Source organism: Ursus arctos, unplaced genomic scaffold (genome assembly GCF_023065955.2).
Source record: "Ursus arctos isolate Adak ecotype North America unplaced genomic scaffold, UrsArc2.0 scaffold_3, whole genome shotgun sequence".
Taxonomy (NCBI): domain Eukaryota; kingdom Metazoa; phylum Chordata; class Mammalia; order Carnivora; family Ursidae; genus Ursus; species Ursus arctos.
In genome coordinates, this window is record NW_026622985.1 from 74497793 (window position 1) to 74516912 (window position 19120).

Sequence of the window (19120 nt, forward strand, 5' to 3'; positions counted from 1 at the left end):
ATTCTACAGTTTCATATAAATGAAATTATAAGTATATACTCTTTTTTGTGTGTCTGCTTTCACTCAGCATGTTTTTGAGATTCATACCTAATTCAGTGTAGTTTCAGTAATTTATTCAGTAGTTTACTTATTTTTATTGACAAAGAGTTTCCATTTTAGGGGTATATCGCAACTTATTTATCCATTCCTCTGCTGATGGACATTTGGATTGTTTCTACATTATGAATGAAGCTACTAGAAATAAGTCTTTATAAAAAATAATTCATTTCTCTTGATAAATGCCTATGAGTAGAATTTCTTTGATATTCAAGTTTTTTATTTCTTCTTGAGTTGGTTTTGGTAATTTCTGTCTTTCAAGGATTTGTCTATTTGATCAACATTGTCAAATTTATTGGCCCATTCATAATATTTTCTTTCCCTTTTAATGTCTATATGAAATATAGTGAGGGCCCCTCTTATATTCCTAATATTGGTAAATTGTGGCTTCTCTCTTTTTCTAATCAGTCTAACTGGAAGCCTATTGATTTTACTGATTTGCGTAAAAAAAAAACAAAACTAGCTTCTGATTTCATTGATTTTCCCTCTTATCTTTATTATTCGTTTCCTTGTACTTGCTTTGGATATAATCACTTCCTCATATTCTTGCCTCATAAGATGGAAGTTTAGATCACTAATTTGGACTTTCTTCTTTTCTAATAAAAGCATTAAATGCTACAAATTTCCTTCTAAGCACCACCTTATATGCATCCCATAAATTTTGGTACGCTCTTTTAAATTTTTATTCAATTCAAAGTATTTACTAATTTTTCCTGTGATTCCTTCTTGACTCATGGGTTATTCAAAAATACATTGTTTATCTTCCAAATATCTGGAAATTTTCTAGATATCTTTCTATTATTATTTCAACGTCAACTTTATTATAGTCAGAGCACATACTCAATGATTTCAAACATTTTATGTTTATTAAGAACTGTTTTGTTCTTATGGGCTGTCTGGGTGAGTGCTCAAATAATCAACAATTATGTCAGGATGGTTGATGGTGTCTTACTATTCTATATCCCCACAAATTTTCTACTTGTTCTAACAATTACAGACCTTCAAGTAATCTAATCTGATGCACAGTTATAACATAAAGTGGTGTTTCCTCAACTAAAGAAAGTTCAAAGTACTAACTGGGACAAAAATCAAGTGGAGTTTTCCCCCAACTCCAGCTCTTATCCTTTCTAAACTGTTCTTCTATTGGTTCCTGCCCCTGTATCTTTTCCCTCTCTTCCCCTCTTTCTTCTCCACTATTTCTCATCAACAAACTGACCTCTCCTAGTCTTCTAGACAGAACTACCTAGAAAGTCAGATCCTTCTCATAGTTGTTCTCCTTCTCCCTGCTTTTTCTTTTTAACTTTTGTAATAAAGATATGTAATGATTTACCTTCTTATTTTATTCCCCTAGTTTTCATCACTCTTAGCTGTACCCCCATGTTTATTTTTATTGGTGGAAATGAACTCTTCCATGCCCTTGCCACAGAAAAAAAGAAAACACAGTTACTTCCCAGGCAAATTTAAAAAATGGGTGATGTAAAAGCCCTGGCATACCTACCTGCCACACCTGCCCACTGTCCAAACGCCACTACCCGTGTTCCTCTATGATCCACCATTTTCTCGTAATCAATAAGTCGGATTTCCTGAAGAAATGACAAAAAATTTTCACCCAGACCCATTAAGCTTAATCTCAATGAGTAAAGCATATAGATGAGCAAATAAATATTTCACATTTCTTCCTCTTAAAAAATATATCTTGACCTGACTTTGTAAGTTACCATCAGGTGCACCATGAAATATTTAGAAAATGCTGGGTCACAAACTAGCAGGGTGATAAATGCCTCTTGATGGTGGTCAATAAAATAGGAAAGGCATGACTTCCTTTAACTTTTAGGTCAGCACTATCTACATATATATCTATAGTCCCACTCTATCTATAGTCCCACTCGTCCCCACATCCTTCCTTCTAGTCTCAAAGGAAATAAGTCCCTGGGGCACCTGGGTGGCTCAGTCGTTAAGCATCTGCCTTCGGCTCAGGGCGTGATCCCAAAGTCCTGGGACCGAGCCCCGCATTGGACTCCCTGCTCCACTGGGAGCCTGCTTCTTCCTCTCCCACTCCCCGTTTGTGTTCCCTCTCTCGCTGGCTCTCTCTGTCAAATAAATAAATAAAATCTTGAAAGAAAAAAAAGAAAGAAAGAAAAGAAAACAAGGCCCGCCCAAGGCTAATCCCTGTGAGCTGGATCCCAGCCTTTTCCCATGTCTTCCAAAACCACTCTTGAACTTTTTCTTTCCTGCGTTATCCCTTCGTACACTGTTCCTTCCTACCTTAAAGATGACAACACCCTCTCTCAAGTCCACACACACAAATCTACCCCAGTCTCTTTCTCTCTGCCTTCCTCCTTCCCTCTTTTTTCTCTCTCCATCCTTTTACAAGGAAGCTTCATTTACAAAGTAGCACATGCTGCCTGCTTTTCACTTTCTCACCTTCACTGAAACCACATTCTTCTTCTGTCTTTGGGAATCTTTCTTCTCAAGAATGTCTTATTAACTCATGGTTAAAAGCTATTGATACACTGTAATTACAGAATGTTTTAAATAGTCATTTTATTTCCTCAAAGACCATATGATTTTTTACCATGTGCCTGAATTTAAGAATGTTTAATATTCATCCAACTCTAAGTAACCGGTTACAAAATACTGCCAGAAAGCAGCCACACTGGTTCCGTTTTTGTTAATTCTCTTGTAATGAACAAAAGTTCGTATAACATGAAAGAAAATGCTTCTAAAGTACTTTTAAAAGAGTTTATCTGCTTAAGGTGAAACCTTTTTCTTATACTATTATTTCCATTAATTACTTTTTGAATTTGTTTTTCAAAACCACTGGGAATTCACTAGCCCAGGTCTAGCATATTTGAAATGAGTAGGAATGTATTCTATAGGCCTATATAAAACACACTTTCCTCCATTGCTTTTACTGTTTGTGAAGTCTCCTGTCCTCTGCCTATTTTCAGATTCTTGTCTAGGTTCTAATGCTCTAATCTAGCATTCTTACCCCAGGGCTTGGACCTTGGACTTCTCTATCTACACTTACTACCTACCCTCATCCAGTCTCATGGTCTTAGATTCCATCAAGTCTCTGACAAATATGTATCAGGAGGAGTCACCCTGAGCTACGAACTCGTATCATTGGCTCCCTCCTTAAAATCTAATGCCTAAAAGTATGAAATCTGCTTAAATGTCTAATGGACAAATTAAACTGAACAGGCCCTAAACTCTACTCCTGACCCTCCCACCCACGCCTGCTCCCTCTTGCAGTACCATCATCTCAGTCTGTGGCAACTCCTTCAAATTGCTCAGGCCAAAACCTTGGACTCATCTCAGTCTGCTCTTTCTCTCGTATTCCACATTTCTCTCACCAGCAACTTCTGCAGGATCTGACCTCTAAAATACACCCAATACTGGGTCTACTTATCACCACCTCCACTCCCACCACCCTCATGGGAGCCACTGTCATTTGGAACCTGGCGTCCATACTAGTCTAGACTAACAATCTTATCAATTTTCTCCCCCATCCCCAATATTATCCACACGGCATTCTGAAAAAGCACTTTAGAGCACAACTAACACTAACCCTCCACTCAGCCAGAACCCACGGGACTTTGCACTACTATGCTCTCTGCTTGGAGGACTCTTCCCCGATGGATATGACTTGATCCTTCACATTACTTCAGATTTTTGCTCAATGCCAAATTTGCAGTGAGGTTCTCCCTGATGATCCCATTTAAGCTACAGTCACCACCCACAGTGCCCAGATTCCCTTTTCTCCTTCTGTATCATATTTATCTTCATCACACATATCTCTAAGTGACAGATGAGATACCTTATTTTTTATCATGCCTCCTCCCACTACAATGTAAGCTCTGTGAAGACAGTTACTGTATTGCCATTGCAGTGAAGAGGGTCAAACACATTGCAGGCATTCAGTAAATATTTGTTGAACAAATACCCTGTATTTTAAACAGCTGAGAGTTTTTGTATAGTACTTATATCTCAAGAAATTATTTCTTCCTTCATGAATGTTAATAAATGTAAAAATAATCTCCAGGCCACTTCTGGCACTACAGAGCTGTGCAACCTCAGTCAAGTCACTTCACCTCTCTGGGCTCCATCTAAAAAATGAAGGAGGTGGATTATATGATCCCTGAGGCTCTTTTTAGCTCTAAATTCTACTTGGTAACATCTGACCAATTGGCCTTATAAAGAGCTAATCGTTTGGGGGAACACTTCTATCATTTTTTTCCATTTCAGTACAAAAGGAATGAAACATTTGGTTTCTCTTATTACAAATTCCAAACTTGCATAGCAGAGCCCGAGAAGCGGCAGAACTCTTCAAGCACTAACTCATAGATCACCTCTCCCACTGAGGTGAATAACATGATGTATTTCCTAGATGTTGAAAGAAAACTAAAACTCCACTTGACATTTAAAAGTAGAAAGAAATATTGTTTCTATCTTAACATTTACGATTACTGGCCACTAATTACCTGTCTCAGAATCTCATCCAGCAAGCCCATATTGGCCTCCTGAGCCTTTATTGTGTGGGAGAAGAATGCATAAGTCTTCTTAGACATTAATTTTTCCTCTGGGGGTCTTTTAACTCCCAAAATTAGACAAGCTTCAGAAATATCCTCCTGAAGAATGCCACCAGCTTTGACATATTCCTGCGAACGCAATTTTGGTTAAAAGTTACTTCCCTAATTTGTTGTATTCTTATTTTCTTTAATAAATAAGTGTAGCAAATAAGGGCACAATCTTTGGAAGGCAAAAAATCTGTATGGATTAGAACAAATAACAGAATAACTACTTCTAATATTTTTACTTTCTGGCTAAAGATCAATTTAACAAGTTTGACTTTTATAGCAAAAAAAATTAGAAAATTCACCACCTACTCCTATTTAAGAGCAGTTAATAGTTTGATCATAACCACTAGCACATATGATTTAAAAATATTTGCAAAACTTATATTTTGTATCGACAATGTACTGAAATGCTAAATGCAAAATAGTAATTTATTACTCAGGTCTATTTTTAAAAGAAAGACATATATCGGCAATATTTACTTTTCTTTTTCCTTTTTTTCTTTTTTTTCTTGGTACAACTAGTATTTATTACTGTCCCAACCCATCCAGTGGATTGTGCTAGAGATGAGATGATAAGACACACTAAAAAGGCAGATAACATTCCTCCCATAAAGGAGCTCACAAAACACGGTAAAAAGAAATCAGAAGCACAATAAATGAGGTCAAATTCAAAAGAATTATGAACAGCAGAATGTAAGTGACACATTAGTTTAATGGATATTGAGATAATTCCTGGGTGAGATTATCAAGGAAATATGAAACTTTAAAGTACTCTAAAAGACTAGGTAGCATTTGGAGAAATGGAGATGGGAAATGCGAGGTGGTAATATCAGTAAAAAGTATTGAAGAAATATATACAAATATGGAGGCAGGAAAGTAAGGAGATGTTTAGGGCATAATGGATAAATCAGTTTGGAAAAGTTGACTATTACCATGGTGAATATGATCTTTATTGGATAAAAAATAAAAATCATCATTAACATTTATTAATAAATTAGTACTTGCTTTACTGAGCTCTTTTCAGGAATTATCTCATTTAATTTTCCTAAAACTCCCATGGGTAGGTACAATTATTATGGCCATTTTATCAATGGGAAACCTGAGGCTTACACATTTAACTGAGATTGAACTGCTAGTACATGGAGACAATAGAAGTCATTTCATATTTCTAAATAAAGGGTTAGCATGATCTAGGTAGAATTAAAAGAGCATCAAAAGCGGCAGTCGAATAAAACGAAGTTGAATCTAGTTAGGAATCTACCTTAAAAGAAACTATAGATGGATAGACACAAGGATGAACATATGAGTCATACCTGGTTTCTTTGAAAGCAATCTATTTGCCCATTTATAGTAGACTGCTTAAATAAATCACAAATCATGGAGTAATTATGACAGAGTAATTAAAATACAGCCATTAAACAGAATGAAGCAGATCTCCATGAACAGACGAGTGAGTTCCAGAGTATGTCATTGACTAAACAAACAAGATACAATAGAGTATGTATAGTTTACAACCTTCTATGTAAGACTAAGGGGGAACTAAGAACACACACACACACACACACACACACACACACACACACATGTTCATTTTTACAGAAAGAAATATAGGAATAATAGATCAGAAACTAATGATGATAGTAATCTATGGAGTGGGTGGGAACAGGATGCAGGGGATTAAAATAAGAGGAAGACTTCTCTGCATAACATCATTTTACATAGTTTTAATCACTGATTTTAAAAATATAATTAAATCAAAAAGGATTTTAAAGCAACCTTTGAAATATATAGAAAAAACAGATAATTCCAACTGCATATCACATTGACAATGTAACTACACAGAATAATTCAAATAACTTGAATACAACCGTCTGAATATTCTTTGTGAGATATATTCTAAAAGCAGAAAAACTTTTTTTATTCAAAAAATATTAAAACCCATTTAATAGGTTTATTTTTTTATTGAGGTATAATTGACATACAACATTATATAGTTTCACATAGACAACATAATAATCAATATTTGTATGTATTGCAAAATGATCATCACAATAAATCTAGTTAACATCTGTCACCATGCATAGTTACATAAGAACTTTTAAGATCTACTGTCTTAGCATTTACAGGTTTATTGTTAGTTATAACAATAATATCGTGATTCCAAAACTATTTTATGTATAATATAGAATAAAGCAAAAAACATGCATTAATATTATAAAGAATTAAAATTTTCACTGCTGGAGAAAACAGATGCAAATATAAAATTTTGAAGGTAAGAAAAACCTGCAATGTTAAAAATTTTAATTGGAAATATCAGTACTGATTGATGATTAAATAATATTAAATAATATATATGTATATGTATGTGTAATCTGTGTGTTTCTTAGCTCTGTTCATTAAAAGTTCTAAAAGCAACAATACCCCAGTAAAAATAAGCACATCTAACACCAGATATCAGATCTTGGTTTCTACATACTAAAAAAAATCAGGGCTTCCTAATGAGATAGATGGCTAATCCCAGGTGTGGGGCAAAAAAAGCACAAGGTAAGCCTAAAACCACTTGTTGCTGCAGGAAACAAGAAAGCTGAAAGATAAAGTGCTCCAAAGGACATAGGAGCACCCTTAAAGGAACCCTCTATCTCAAATTTGGGATAATTGGGACATTTAAAAAAATGGTTAATAGATTATCATACATAAAATGAAAAAGGCCCAGGCATCCATAATGATACTCAAAAGAGCATGCAAGAAAAAGAGCAACTAAGGGAAATCTCTTTTCTATAGAAGAAAATCAGTAAGTAAACTTAGAAAAGTGATAAAATCAGAAAATCATCACTTTGCAAGCTTCCATGTAAAAAAATGATTCAGGCAAAGATTATCAACGTAAGCTAACATCTTTAGCAAAAGGTAGTTGAGAAACAAATAGAAGATTCACAGGTCTCAAAACATCACGTCACAGATGATTCAGTAATTACAAAGGGAAAAAGGTGCTTAGACAATGGAGAAATCTGGTGGCAACTACCTCAGCCAAGTGACCACAAATTCCTAAGCTTAGGACAACCTGATATTTTGTGTCTCTGATGTGATACAGTAGGAAGAACACACACCACCAGGATAAACCCCAGATTAATAACACCCAGAAGCAGACCATTCTACAAGTCAACTAGTCTGGACTCTTCAAGAAGAGTCAATGTCCTAGGAATAAACAAATCAAAAGGGTGTGCTGTTCTAGATTAAAAGAACTAAAAAGACATAACAATAAATGCAATGAACCTTAATTAAGACTCAATTAAAATGAAAGGCCATAAAGACATTTGAGAGAACGGGGAATGTGAAATGGGCTATGTGAGATCATATTATGGAATTACTAATTTTTTTAGGTGTGATGGTTATGCAAGAGAATGATTTATTCCTAGGAAATACAGCAGTGTCTTATTGGCCTTAGTCTCCCTAGTCCCAGAACCAGGGTTGCACATGGGGACAACGACTGTAGGACATTACCTCCTTCTAAAGGCAATCCCTCCATCCCTCAGCTGGAGAAAGCATGGAGTGGGGTGAAAATAATACTTAATTGACTAAATTCTGGAGTCAAGTAAAAATTCTAACTAGGAATCTCATTATAATCAAAAGAAAGGAATATTGTCATGGGTGTTTAAGTGACATTGGCAATCATTTTATTTTTACTCAGATGCTCCTTGATTTCATACACATTTTATTTTTACTCAGAAGCTCCTTGATTTTCATTTTATTTAAAAAATTAGAAGTATTTACCTTGTCATGAATGGCCCGCCGATTGGAAGGCTGTATTAGGACTTTGTACCCCAGGCTGGTGATCCCTTTAATGTGCCGGGGAGCCAGAGGCGCCCTCCTCTCCCAGGCATTCACGTCCTCCCGTCTCAGGGCCATCACCGCTTTGTGGTGAAGCCCTTTGGAGAAGCTGAGCCCCAGCCTGCCCAGTTTGGTCCTTTGTACTCGCAGCATCTTAAAACCTGGTGACTGTAAAGACATCATAAGAGAACAGAACAACAAAAGGCAGGAGGGCTCACAGATCCGTTCTGGTCTCCTGAGAAATCTGCTGTAAAATCCAACCAACTCAGATGTAACAGACACAAGATAGAGAAAAGGGGAGGGAAACCTTGGATGATGTAAAGTGCTCCTCTACCCAACAAACCCAAATTTCCACTAGTGAGGTTATTTATTTCCAAAATAAAAAAAAAAAAAAGGACTGAGCAAATTGTAGGACACTAGCCAGTATCTGCCAAGTGGAAAGAGTTTTTTAAATGTATGTTTCATCACACATGTATTCAGCACAAAAGTTTTAAGCATGTTAACCTACAATGCAAATACAGGAAGATAATCTGTCGATTTTGATGGCATAAAAGTTAGAATCTTTTAATCGTGTGCAAGATTCTTGACAACCCAGCTCCAACCTCTTTCGAGTTTCATCTCTGACCATTCCCTAAACTGTGCTACTCAAAGTGTGTTTGGCAGCCTGTTGGTAGTCAGTGACCTGCTTTTTACTGGTCCTGGATGAGCTATGTACAGAAATAGAAAGTAAGCGCTTGGAAACCTTTGTATCACATGACCATTTTTCTAGTAATTCATGGTTACTGAATTTCATAAAAGTATTGGTCCTGGCAGACTGGAAATTTAAGAAAACAAAATAAACACGCTCCTCATGACAGGTGTTAAAAGTCTAAGAAGCACTGTCCTAACCCTCCCTGACCCTTTTGTTGCTATAACCATGCTGTTCCCCTTTTCAGGGTTTCCTCTCCATACCACTTCCTCCTGCTATCATATTAAACCCAGACCTGTCTCAACCAGTTTTCTAACTGCTGTTCCAGATTGCATAATTCCACTCATTTATTCAATCAAGAAATGTTTACAAGAGGCTTACTATGTGCCAGCACAGAGTAAATTTTATATAGATTTTTTTAAATGTTTTTTTTATTATATTATGTTAGTCACCATACAGTACATCCCTGGTTTTTTATGTAAAGTTCGATGATTCACATATAGATTTTTAAAGCATAAAAATCAAACAACACTCTGTCCTTCTTCAAATGGTTGCATACACTTGCAAGTCAAATGTCAATTCAGACGATAACCTCCTGAATCATTTCGATGCTAAACCTTCGTTTTTTATGTTTAAGGTTGGCATCAAAATATAGGGACTAAATGATTTCACACTTTCTAGAAACTTCCTACCAATCACTGCTAACATACATCAAAATTCTTAGGAAACACACTTATGTTACATCAGACTGAAATCTCTAAATCAGACCCACTTTACAGATGGAGAAATTTTGTCTGAACAGTGGCACATCCAAGTGCATTTCCTGGGAGCAACTACTTGCCAGTTGAAATAGAAAATTATTGTCAACTCACACACAACAGACTAAAGGAACAAAGCTAACAGCAAGGTGATGAGCTAAGAAGGCTTTAAAAAGAAGAGGGACAGTAAGAAAAACAATGCACACAGCTAGTGAACACGCTGATGAAAGCAGCTCAGGCTAACTTTTACTTGGGCCAAAATACTGATGAGCAATATTTTAGTAAAACACTGCCATATACTCTAATTTTTGGTTTATTTATACAGTTTTGTTTTTAAAATTCTTCTCTTTTTTTGAGAGAGAGAGAGAGAGAGCATGTGTGAGCAGTGGGGAGGGGCAGAGGGAGAGAAAGAATGCCAAGCAGGCTCCACACTCAGCACCGAGCTCAACACAGGGCTTTATCTCACTACCCTGAGATCATGACCTAAGCAGAAATCAAGAGTCAGACGCTCAACCAAATGCACCACCCACACGCCCCTATACAGTGTTGTTTTTAAAAGAGATTTTATTAGGCCCCAACTCAAGCCCAAGTCCATAGCACTTATTCTCCCCCAAACCAAAGGAAAAATTGCAACAATCCCTTACGACTTAAATCCCTATGGTTCTTAAATAAAACCAATTACAAAGACAAGTGAGATTTCTGAACACACACATGAGCCTAGAAATGGTCCTGTCTTCCACAACCACAGGGCTCTATTTCACATACCATAGGTGACCAAGTGACCCTGCATCCTCTATTCTTAGTACCAATTTTCCAACTTTTGGAGCCAATATGAGGGAACACGTTCAGATATTTTAGTGTCTCTCCTCAGCCCAAACTTGATTTATAAACACAGTCTCACCTCACTCAGTGACCATCCGTCCTCTTCCTCCCTTAGTCTGGGGTAAGGGACACAGTGTGGAAGGAGACACACACACACACACACACACACACACACACACATATGTATATAGTACACACATATGTATTTGCAAAGGCAGACTTTCTTTTTTTTAAGATTTTATTTATTCATTTGAGAGAGAGAGAGAGAGAGAGAAAGCACAAGCAGGAGGAGAGGCAGACTCCCTGCTGAGCTGGGAGCCCAATACAGGGCTCGATCCCAGGACCCTGAGATCACGACCTGAGCCAAAGCAGACTTTTAACCATCTGAGCCACCCAGGCTCCCCGCAAAGGCAGACTTTCTATGAAGACTAGAAAAGAAGCGTAGCAGGGAGTGATCCTCTGAAGTTTCTTTGGGAAGCTGCTTTCACTTTCACTTTTTGTAGGGAATTCTCAAATCATAATTCTAACTTTGTTTTTAAATAAACGTAACAATAGTTACCATTGATTTGACATTATATGCCAAACAATATGCTGAACACTTTCCAGACATTATTTCATTTCCTCCTTCAAAAATCTTAATAAGTAGATGCTATTATTGTCTTCATTTTACAGGTGAAAACACTGAACTGGAATCTGCCTAGAGTTGCTGCTTCTAAGCAGAAGCAGGATTCCTAGGTTAATATTTAACACTCAGGATTTTCTCTTCGCCAAAGCCTGCAGATCCACACCACGTGGATCTGGTGTATGTTACTACTGCCAGCTCATTTCAGGATAAATTAGATTCATATGGCATCAACTTTAATAGAGTAAGTGATCATTTCTCTCCCCAGCACGGGGTGCTTCTATCGATCCCTCTCCTATATGCCACTGAAAATCATTCCTGAGTCACTGCCAAGGTAAATTCTAGGTTTCTGGGTGCTTAGAACAAGAGATTTAATTATAGCAGGTATTGCTGTGTTAGTAATTGCTTGAACTTCGAAATTTGGTCTCAACATGGAACTTTCCAGGCCCACAATTCATTTCATTCTAAGGTCATCAAGAAATGCTCACTGTTGCAGATTTCTTGCAGCAGTGAGGATTTCTTAATTGCTCTTCGATAGGGCACGGCAGGTGTCTGGTATTTCATGGAAATGCCCAGGTGGGCTGTTTTGGATTTCCCTGTCCTGAATTTTGTGGACTTTTCCAAGAATATAAGGAAGTAAACATGAGGTACATTTCTGCAATGCTTTCAGTGAAACAAAGCAGGAAGACCCCTGGCTTACCTGCCGGCTCTATTGAGATCACTTGACAGTCCTAATGACAGCCTGTAGGGTGAGCAAGAAAGATGTGGGAAAGCAAGAAAAGGAGATGAGGAAACAAAGAAAGAGGGAGAATAAGGAAGAGGAACAGGAGAAGAGGAATAAAGGGTAGAAAGAGAAGTGTCACATAGTCAGCGGAGGGAAAAAAGACCCTTCCCCAGACAATTTCTAAACAGTCTTTGCACAGACATGCACTGAGATAGGAGGACAACGAGCGGATGGACTTAGCAATAGAGCATACTCTATGATACCACCGTACCTCTCTTTCCATCTTTCAATGGAAATGTTCTTTTAATTTACAAATTATCTATCTTTGCAATGTATACATGAGAATGGGGCAGAGGAAGGACATCCTTAAATGTTCTCTGTATTTTCTAACCTTTTCAAGAGAAGTGAAAAGGAAAATGGTCATTAGAGATAAAGATGATACATAGATACAGCAAGCCTAGAATCCCATACACACCCCACCATTTTCTTTCAGTTACGATGAAATAAACCATGATCATTGATTATATCACCATCCTAAATCACATGAAGGAACCAAAGAAGATTTTGTGAGAGGTATTCATAAAAGATCGTATCTAAGGAAAACTACCTTCAAGAGCGGAGGACCATAGCTCCACGGCCATGAGTCTCAGCCCACACTACATATTTGGTTTCCAGACCATAATAACCCTGGAGAGGCCCCAAAGGGTTCCAAATTAATAGAACACCTGGTGATGGCCTAGAACTAAACCAAACGCCTCCCAACCCCAAGGCTTGCTAGAACAAAGCTTGGGCAAGCAACAACACCATCCTCCAGACTTTCACTTCCTGTTGCATAGGTACATTCTCTAAACGCTTCCACGTTAAACTCCTTATAAAACAGGGTTATATGTTAAAAAACAAACAAAAAACAGTAGACTTGGGGCAGGGGGAATCTACTAATATTAATTAATCTGGTCTAAGAATATTCACGTTTTCAAGCAGCTACTCAAAGTCATCCAAAGATCTAAGACCCATGACTCTTCGGTCTTTAGCCCACAAATTTAGTATCATTGAGATGGAATGCAAAGTTAGTTTTAAATTGGACTCTAATCCAAAGTGTTTATGTGCTTATTTGTCAGTCTTTTTGCTAAATGCTTACTCTGTGATCTTAGTACATAACTCGACCTGTTTGTGCCTCATCTGCAGAATGGATTCATAGTAGTATCTACCTCTCAGGGCTCCTGGGAAGTTTATCTAAGCTAATCTGCATAAAGTACGGAGTACTAACTTGCATGCCATTAATGCTCAATAAATGTCAAGAACAGAAGAAGGCCCCAAGCCTGCCTACTCCTCAAAGGTGAGCACAACACCATAACTAACAGAAAACACTACCTTCCCTTCCTCTTTGTCCCGCAGTAGTAAGGCCTTCACAGTGGCTCCATATTGATGTCCCCTCCCTCATTTCATTTGTCAAGGAGAACAAAATGGAGCCCAGTAAGCCCTCTCCTCAACTACACCCCCTCAGGCATATAGCTTACCACTGATGCTATATTTCATTAAATTTATGGCACATTTTTTCATATTTTAGCATCTCTGAAATAGGGATGTATTTTATAGTTGATGGCATCTTAGATTTAATGAAAACATTAATATTGTTGTTATTTCCCATGCCAAATGTACAGTTTCTTAATTCCATAGAATTTTTTTGTGATCTCACCATGAAATTTGCCACTGTTTGCAATGTTATTTCTATGAGATAATTAATAAAAGAATATTGGGAAAAATGAAAACTTTTCTGTTAAAGGGGCACTGCATACATACCAAAGATCACTTCCAAAATCCTGAACTATTAAGGTCTGTTAGGGCTTAAAAGCTTGGGAGGGGGAGAGGAGGGCGGGTAGGAGGGTTCCACCACAAATAAATCAAAATGAAGTTCTGATAATGCTGTCACCAGTAACAAGTGAGATTGAAAACAAATATGATTTTCTGGAGAGTGGGAAAGTCACTAAGAAGAGTTGGCCTAAATCTTTGTCCTCCTAACTCACTTTGCAGAATGGCCACAAGTTTACACTGCCAGAAGGTCATATACCCCTAGATTCACTCATCTATTGGGAAAAGAGGGCAGGGGAGCACAAGTGACAAAATATACACACAGAGACATACAGGCATCCACGCAAAGTGCTACTGGTGACTTTTTGTTTTTACCATAAAGTATGTGAAAGCTACCGCCTAAGTAAACGATCCTTCAGTCCCCTGAGCAGCTACATCGGCATAATTACAGCTACGCCTTACCCACATTCCGATAATTGATGACCCACAATATCAAAAAATGTTCACCTTTGTTCAGGTTACTGAACGGTCTCTCTCCCTTCTTTCCTTCCTCTCCCCAGGCCCCACACCACTCCCACTCCCCTAAAATCAGTGTCTGGAAAGCACATCACTTCTGGAAATTGTCAGGGCATTTAGCCCAACTCAATCAAGCAGAGTAGGCAATGAACTGTGTCTGCTTGCGCCCCTTCCCCGCATTAAGTGCTCACACCGACCACAGCCACGCAGCCGCTGCAGGGTCTCAGGAGTTCAGGAGTCGCTGACATTCAGGGTGCCCAAATTTCTTACACCTTCTTGGCCCGTTAGTGTGTAGCCGAGGAGCAGCAGTTTGCCGGGCGGGGGGGAGGGGGATCCCCATCTCAAAGAGAATGGCCAGCCCAAGATGGTCAGGGCGAGGAGTTTGTGATCAGAGTTTGGCTTAGCAGGCCAGAGCTGGAAAGGTCGACCGGCAACCGCGCACAGAGAAAGCTGGGGTTAAGGGAGAGGACTGCCCCCGAAAATCTCCATCAACCACACTCCGCAGCCAGCCAACCTAAACAAGTGTACAGTCCGAGAATTAACAGGGTGTCCGTTCTGCAGCTCCCACACCTATCCTTTACTCCCCAGCAACCTCCTCCTCTCCAAAAAAAAAAAAAAAAAAAAAAAAAGATAGAGACAGAGACAGAGACAGAGAGAGAGAGAGAGAAGAAAAGAAATTTTAATTGCCATCCCTTCCCTTTGCTATTCAAAAATTCCAGAAGAGCGCCGACAGCCCTCCCTCGCTGCAAGGGAAACGCTCGCAAGGGAGGCCCAAAAGCTCGCCGTCCGGACAACGGCTTGGGGTTCCGCGGAGTCGCCGGGTGGCCCGCGGCGCAGAGCGTAGGAGGCAGAGCTCGCCCGCCGCTCCCGCAGGACAGTCGGCGCCTCGCCGGCGATCTCCAAGCGCATCTCGCCTGCTGAGCCCACCGCCCGTCGGTTCAGCCCCCTCCAGGCGGCCCTCCTCACCTTGTCCCCTCTGAGGTGCCGACCGGTCCTGCCGCCTCCGAGCGCCTGGGTCCGGAGAGAGTAGGTTCTGAATTCCCAGCAGAAATTGGGATGGGGGCCGGGAGGAGGAGGTGTTTGCTCAACTTCGGAGGACGTCATGCCGCCTCCTCCCGCAGCCAATCAGCGGCCGCCCTGAGGGAACAACCTTCTCCTCCGCCAATCGGCGGCGCTGCCAGGTGCTAGGTCATGCCCTGCCCCTGCTCCTCCCCGAAAAATCCTTCTGCCTTCTAGATCTCTGACCTGCGTGCGTCCTTAGCTGGGGGCATCACATCTTCCCAGGACAGTTATTGACCAAGTTTGTAACTGTCCATGGCAGAGGACAGGCGGAGACGCAGAAGGACGAAAACAGTCCGGGCATTATACATTGATAGATGTGTGTATCTCCTGGAAAAAAGTTGCGAGCTCATGTGTATTACATTTGTTTAGCGATACACATTTTTCAAAGCATTTCACAGCTTCATAAAAAGCCCATGAAGCCAGATGACAGTTCTTAGAACAGTTTTAGAGTCCAACAAACTGAGACTAGGAAATTAAGTGTAGTGTATCCACATCCAGTGAATATTAAGAATCTATGTGTATGGCAAAGTCTACTATTCTTAAAAAGTCTAAAGTGGCCCTAGAGGGACAGGGGGAAATGCACTTCATAAAGACTAGCCTGAGCACTAGAGGCTGAAGAAATGCCAGATGCCTATCTGTGGTCCTTCTAGGGAGTCAATGGCCAAAGAGTAATTGTCCTCCTTATTCTTATAACTTTCTCCAACACAGACTTTTCTCATATCTATCACAGATGTGTTTAACCACGTAACTCTTGTGTCAATAATCTAGAGCCTAGAACATTCTTATAAACTCTACTCATTGTCCAAGTGCAGAGAAAATTAAAATCTTTTAAATCTTTTTTTAAACTGAGACCGTCCTCTGTATCTCTAGCTTCACATATCCAAAATCATATTCCTAGTCACTCCTCTAAAGCCTTCCCTTGGTGCTGGGTTTCCCAGCTCCATTCTTGATATCACTCGCTTCCTAACCACCACTGAGCCAAGACTGAAACACCAAATTTGCTTCAGTTCTTCCTCCATCTGTCAACCTTACCCCTGGTGTTGACTCTGTCCTTTAAAATCCCTCTCCTACTCTCTCCCCCAAACACCTTTTATGCACTACCTGGGTCATTTTCCCTGAAGCACACAACTCTGATCATCTTATTAGCCTGAGCAAAAAGCCACTGGGACTATCCACTATTTGTAGACCATTGCCCCAAGACCTTCACACAACATGTGAGTTGCTTCAAGATGTGGCCAAAATCAGCCATCTCAGCTTTATTTCTATAGTAGAACCAGCCTCAAACTGACACTGAAACACAGTTTGTGCTTTTCTGTATCCCTAAGGATTCGGAGCCTGAATCAGAATCCTAACTTTTCCCCCTCAAGCTGTAAATCATGGGGAAGTTAATTCATTTTCAAAAAAGCCTAGGTTCCCTTATCTGTTGATAGAATAATAATAGGAACTAGTCACAGGGTCATTACGAGAATAAAATAAGCTGATGCCCAAAGTGCTCTGCCAAGTGTCTGAAGAAACTGACAATTATACTTTCTCTCCCCCAGTATCTCATGCGGTCCACTTTTCTGTAATTCTCATCTACAAAAATGTCCACCTCTCCCAAACTAATCCATCCTTTAGGGTTCCACTCAAATGCCACTTCATCAATGAAGCGGTCCCTGAATACCAAGCAGATACAATCTCTCCCTTCTCTGTGTCTGCCTCTCTTGTTGTACTTACCACAGTCTTCCTTATACAACAGCCATTTGTATCTAGCTCATCTCCATCCCTCACCTGCCGTCATCATCAGCTCATAAAAACTTTAATAAAGCAACTGTGTGTGTGTGTGTGTGTGTGTGTGTGTATCCTTACTCATTTTTCCCCATTGCTTCTAACACAGTATTATGCATGTGATCAGTCAGAGTCTCAGAAAGAAACAGATGGCACAACCCAATTGAGTAAGCTAGGAGACATGAAAGGAGTAAGTGTGTGCAGCAATAAGGGAAGGCAACAAAAAGATGCTGCCCCCACCCCGCCCGCCAGGGACTAGCAATAGCAAGAAGTATCTGCAGGCCTTAATGTGGCCAGGTAAGAGATGGGACTCAGAAAGAGCTCTAGCTGTGGTGTAGCTGAAGCTATATGGGGAGTGCCACTTGATAGTGGTGGCTTTTAGCAGGCAAGGAGCTGCCTAAGGAACAAACAACTCCACCCAGAGGGAGCTACCTAAGGCAGAAGTCAATAAACTTTCTGTAAAAGGCCAGAAAGGTCTCTATCACAATACCCAACTCTGTCATTTGGAGTGTAAAAGCAGCCATAGATAATACTTAAATGGACAGGTGTGGCTGTGTGCCAATAACACTTAATTTATCATAACAAATTGCAGGGCAGATATGGCCCGGGGGTCATAGGTTATAGCCTAAGGTATGAATAACCTCCTTTCATTCTCCTACCCTCCCATCTCCTGCTGGTGCTGTCTACAAATTGAACACAAGGAAAGCCAGAGGGTTGGTGTAGTCCATAAATGTTAGTCCCTCAGGGACAGAGCAAGTAGAGAAGGGGGCAGAAATTCTAGAACATTCAAAGGAGAATATTCAGCACAAAAGGTGTTCAGCAAATGCTTGTTGGAATTAATGAATCATATGACTGGTTACTGTGAATTACTCTGCAAATGGTTGATCATTCGTGGGAAAACTATCAAAATTGCTTCCCTGAATGGACAAATTTGGGAAAGGGCAGGGGACGATGGTGACTCCACAAAGGGCCCATGAGGCTCAGTCAGCTTGTCTCCTGCTTTACTTTGAAACCCAATCCACTTCTGACCTGCCCTCACCTTGAAGAAATATTAACCTGGCCCCAAATCCCTCCTGTGTGAATTCTAAACTACTGTTCAAATGCTTATGGTATTTAGGAATTTTGCAAAATATGTGAATGAGAAATACTGTTCCTTAAAATAGGGAATTCAAATGTTTTTCATCATAGTGATATTTGTTGTAATAAATGTGACAGTTCTCAGAAAAGGGGGGACAACAGATGAGATTAAAAACAAGACTTGGATATATACAGCCCAAGTCAGCTCCCACAGTCAACCCCTCAGACACCTTCAATATGGGAGACTCCTTCCACCCATGTGGGATGCTAGGTTGACACTCCTAAATTAGAAAGTTGATTTGGGGCCACTCAAGCTGCCTCTCTTTCTCCCACCTTCTTTGGCTTTCTCTCTTCCCTAATTGTTCCTTCCTTTGGTTCTGTCCTTCCTGAGAGACGATGAGGGTAGTCAGGCATCTGAACACTGCAGTGAGCTGGACCTAGACTTAATCCCTCCTTTTCCACTCACTAACAAGCCATTTTGTCTCTTCATTTTCCTTGTCAGGACAGTGGTAAATATAATAGAGCTCTCAAAAAGATTAAGTGAAGCATGTTCTCAATATATGTGAGCTATTACTGGTGCTTACTATTTTATTCTGTCTTATCATCTCCTCCCCCCCATTTTTTTTTGTGTTCAGAACCCACTCTCAATCTTAAGTGAACTTTGCCATAAAGAGAAAACAGATGGATATTTGGAAGGAGGAGGTGGAAGCGATCTAGCACACTACTAAGTTTGTTCTATTTATTTCTCAAAACTTCATATTTCTTCCATGAACA

General features: G+C 39.6%; 1 protein-coding gene across 2 annotated transcripts in view; it reads right to left on the minus strand.

Annotated features, from left to right (window-relative positions):
• The window catches only part of AASS (aminoadipate-semialdehyde synthase), a 62410-nt gene that overhangs the window by 40210 nt on the left and 3080 nt on the right, over positions 1-19120 (minus strand). Inside the window, exons 2-5 of one of the 2 annotated variants that reach the window (XM_026510188.4) lie at positions 15407-15829; positions 8445-8669; positions 4581-4757; positions 1595-1679 (exon numbers count right to left, since the gene is read on the minus strand). In XM_026510188.4, coding sequence (XP_026365973.3) covers positions 1595-1679; positions 4581-4757; positions 8445-8669; positions 15407-15544 — 625 coding nt within the window. In that variant the 5' untranslated portion in view covers positions 15545-15829. Of the gene's footprint in view, positions 1-1594; positions 1680-4580; positions 4758-5989; positions 6151-8444; positions 8670-15406; positions 15830-19120 lie in introns of those variants that run through there. The other variant, XM_057304217.1, reaches the window with a different exon arrangement.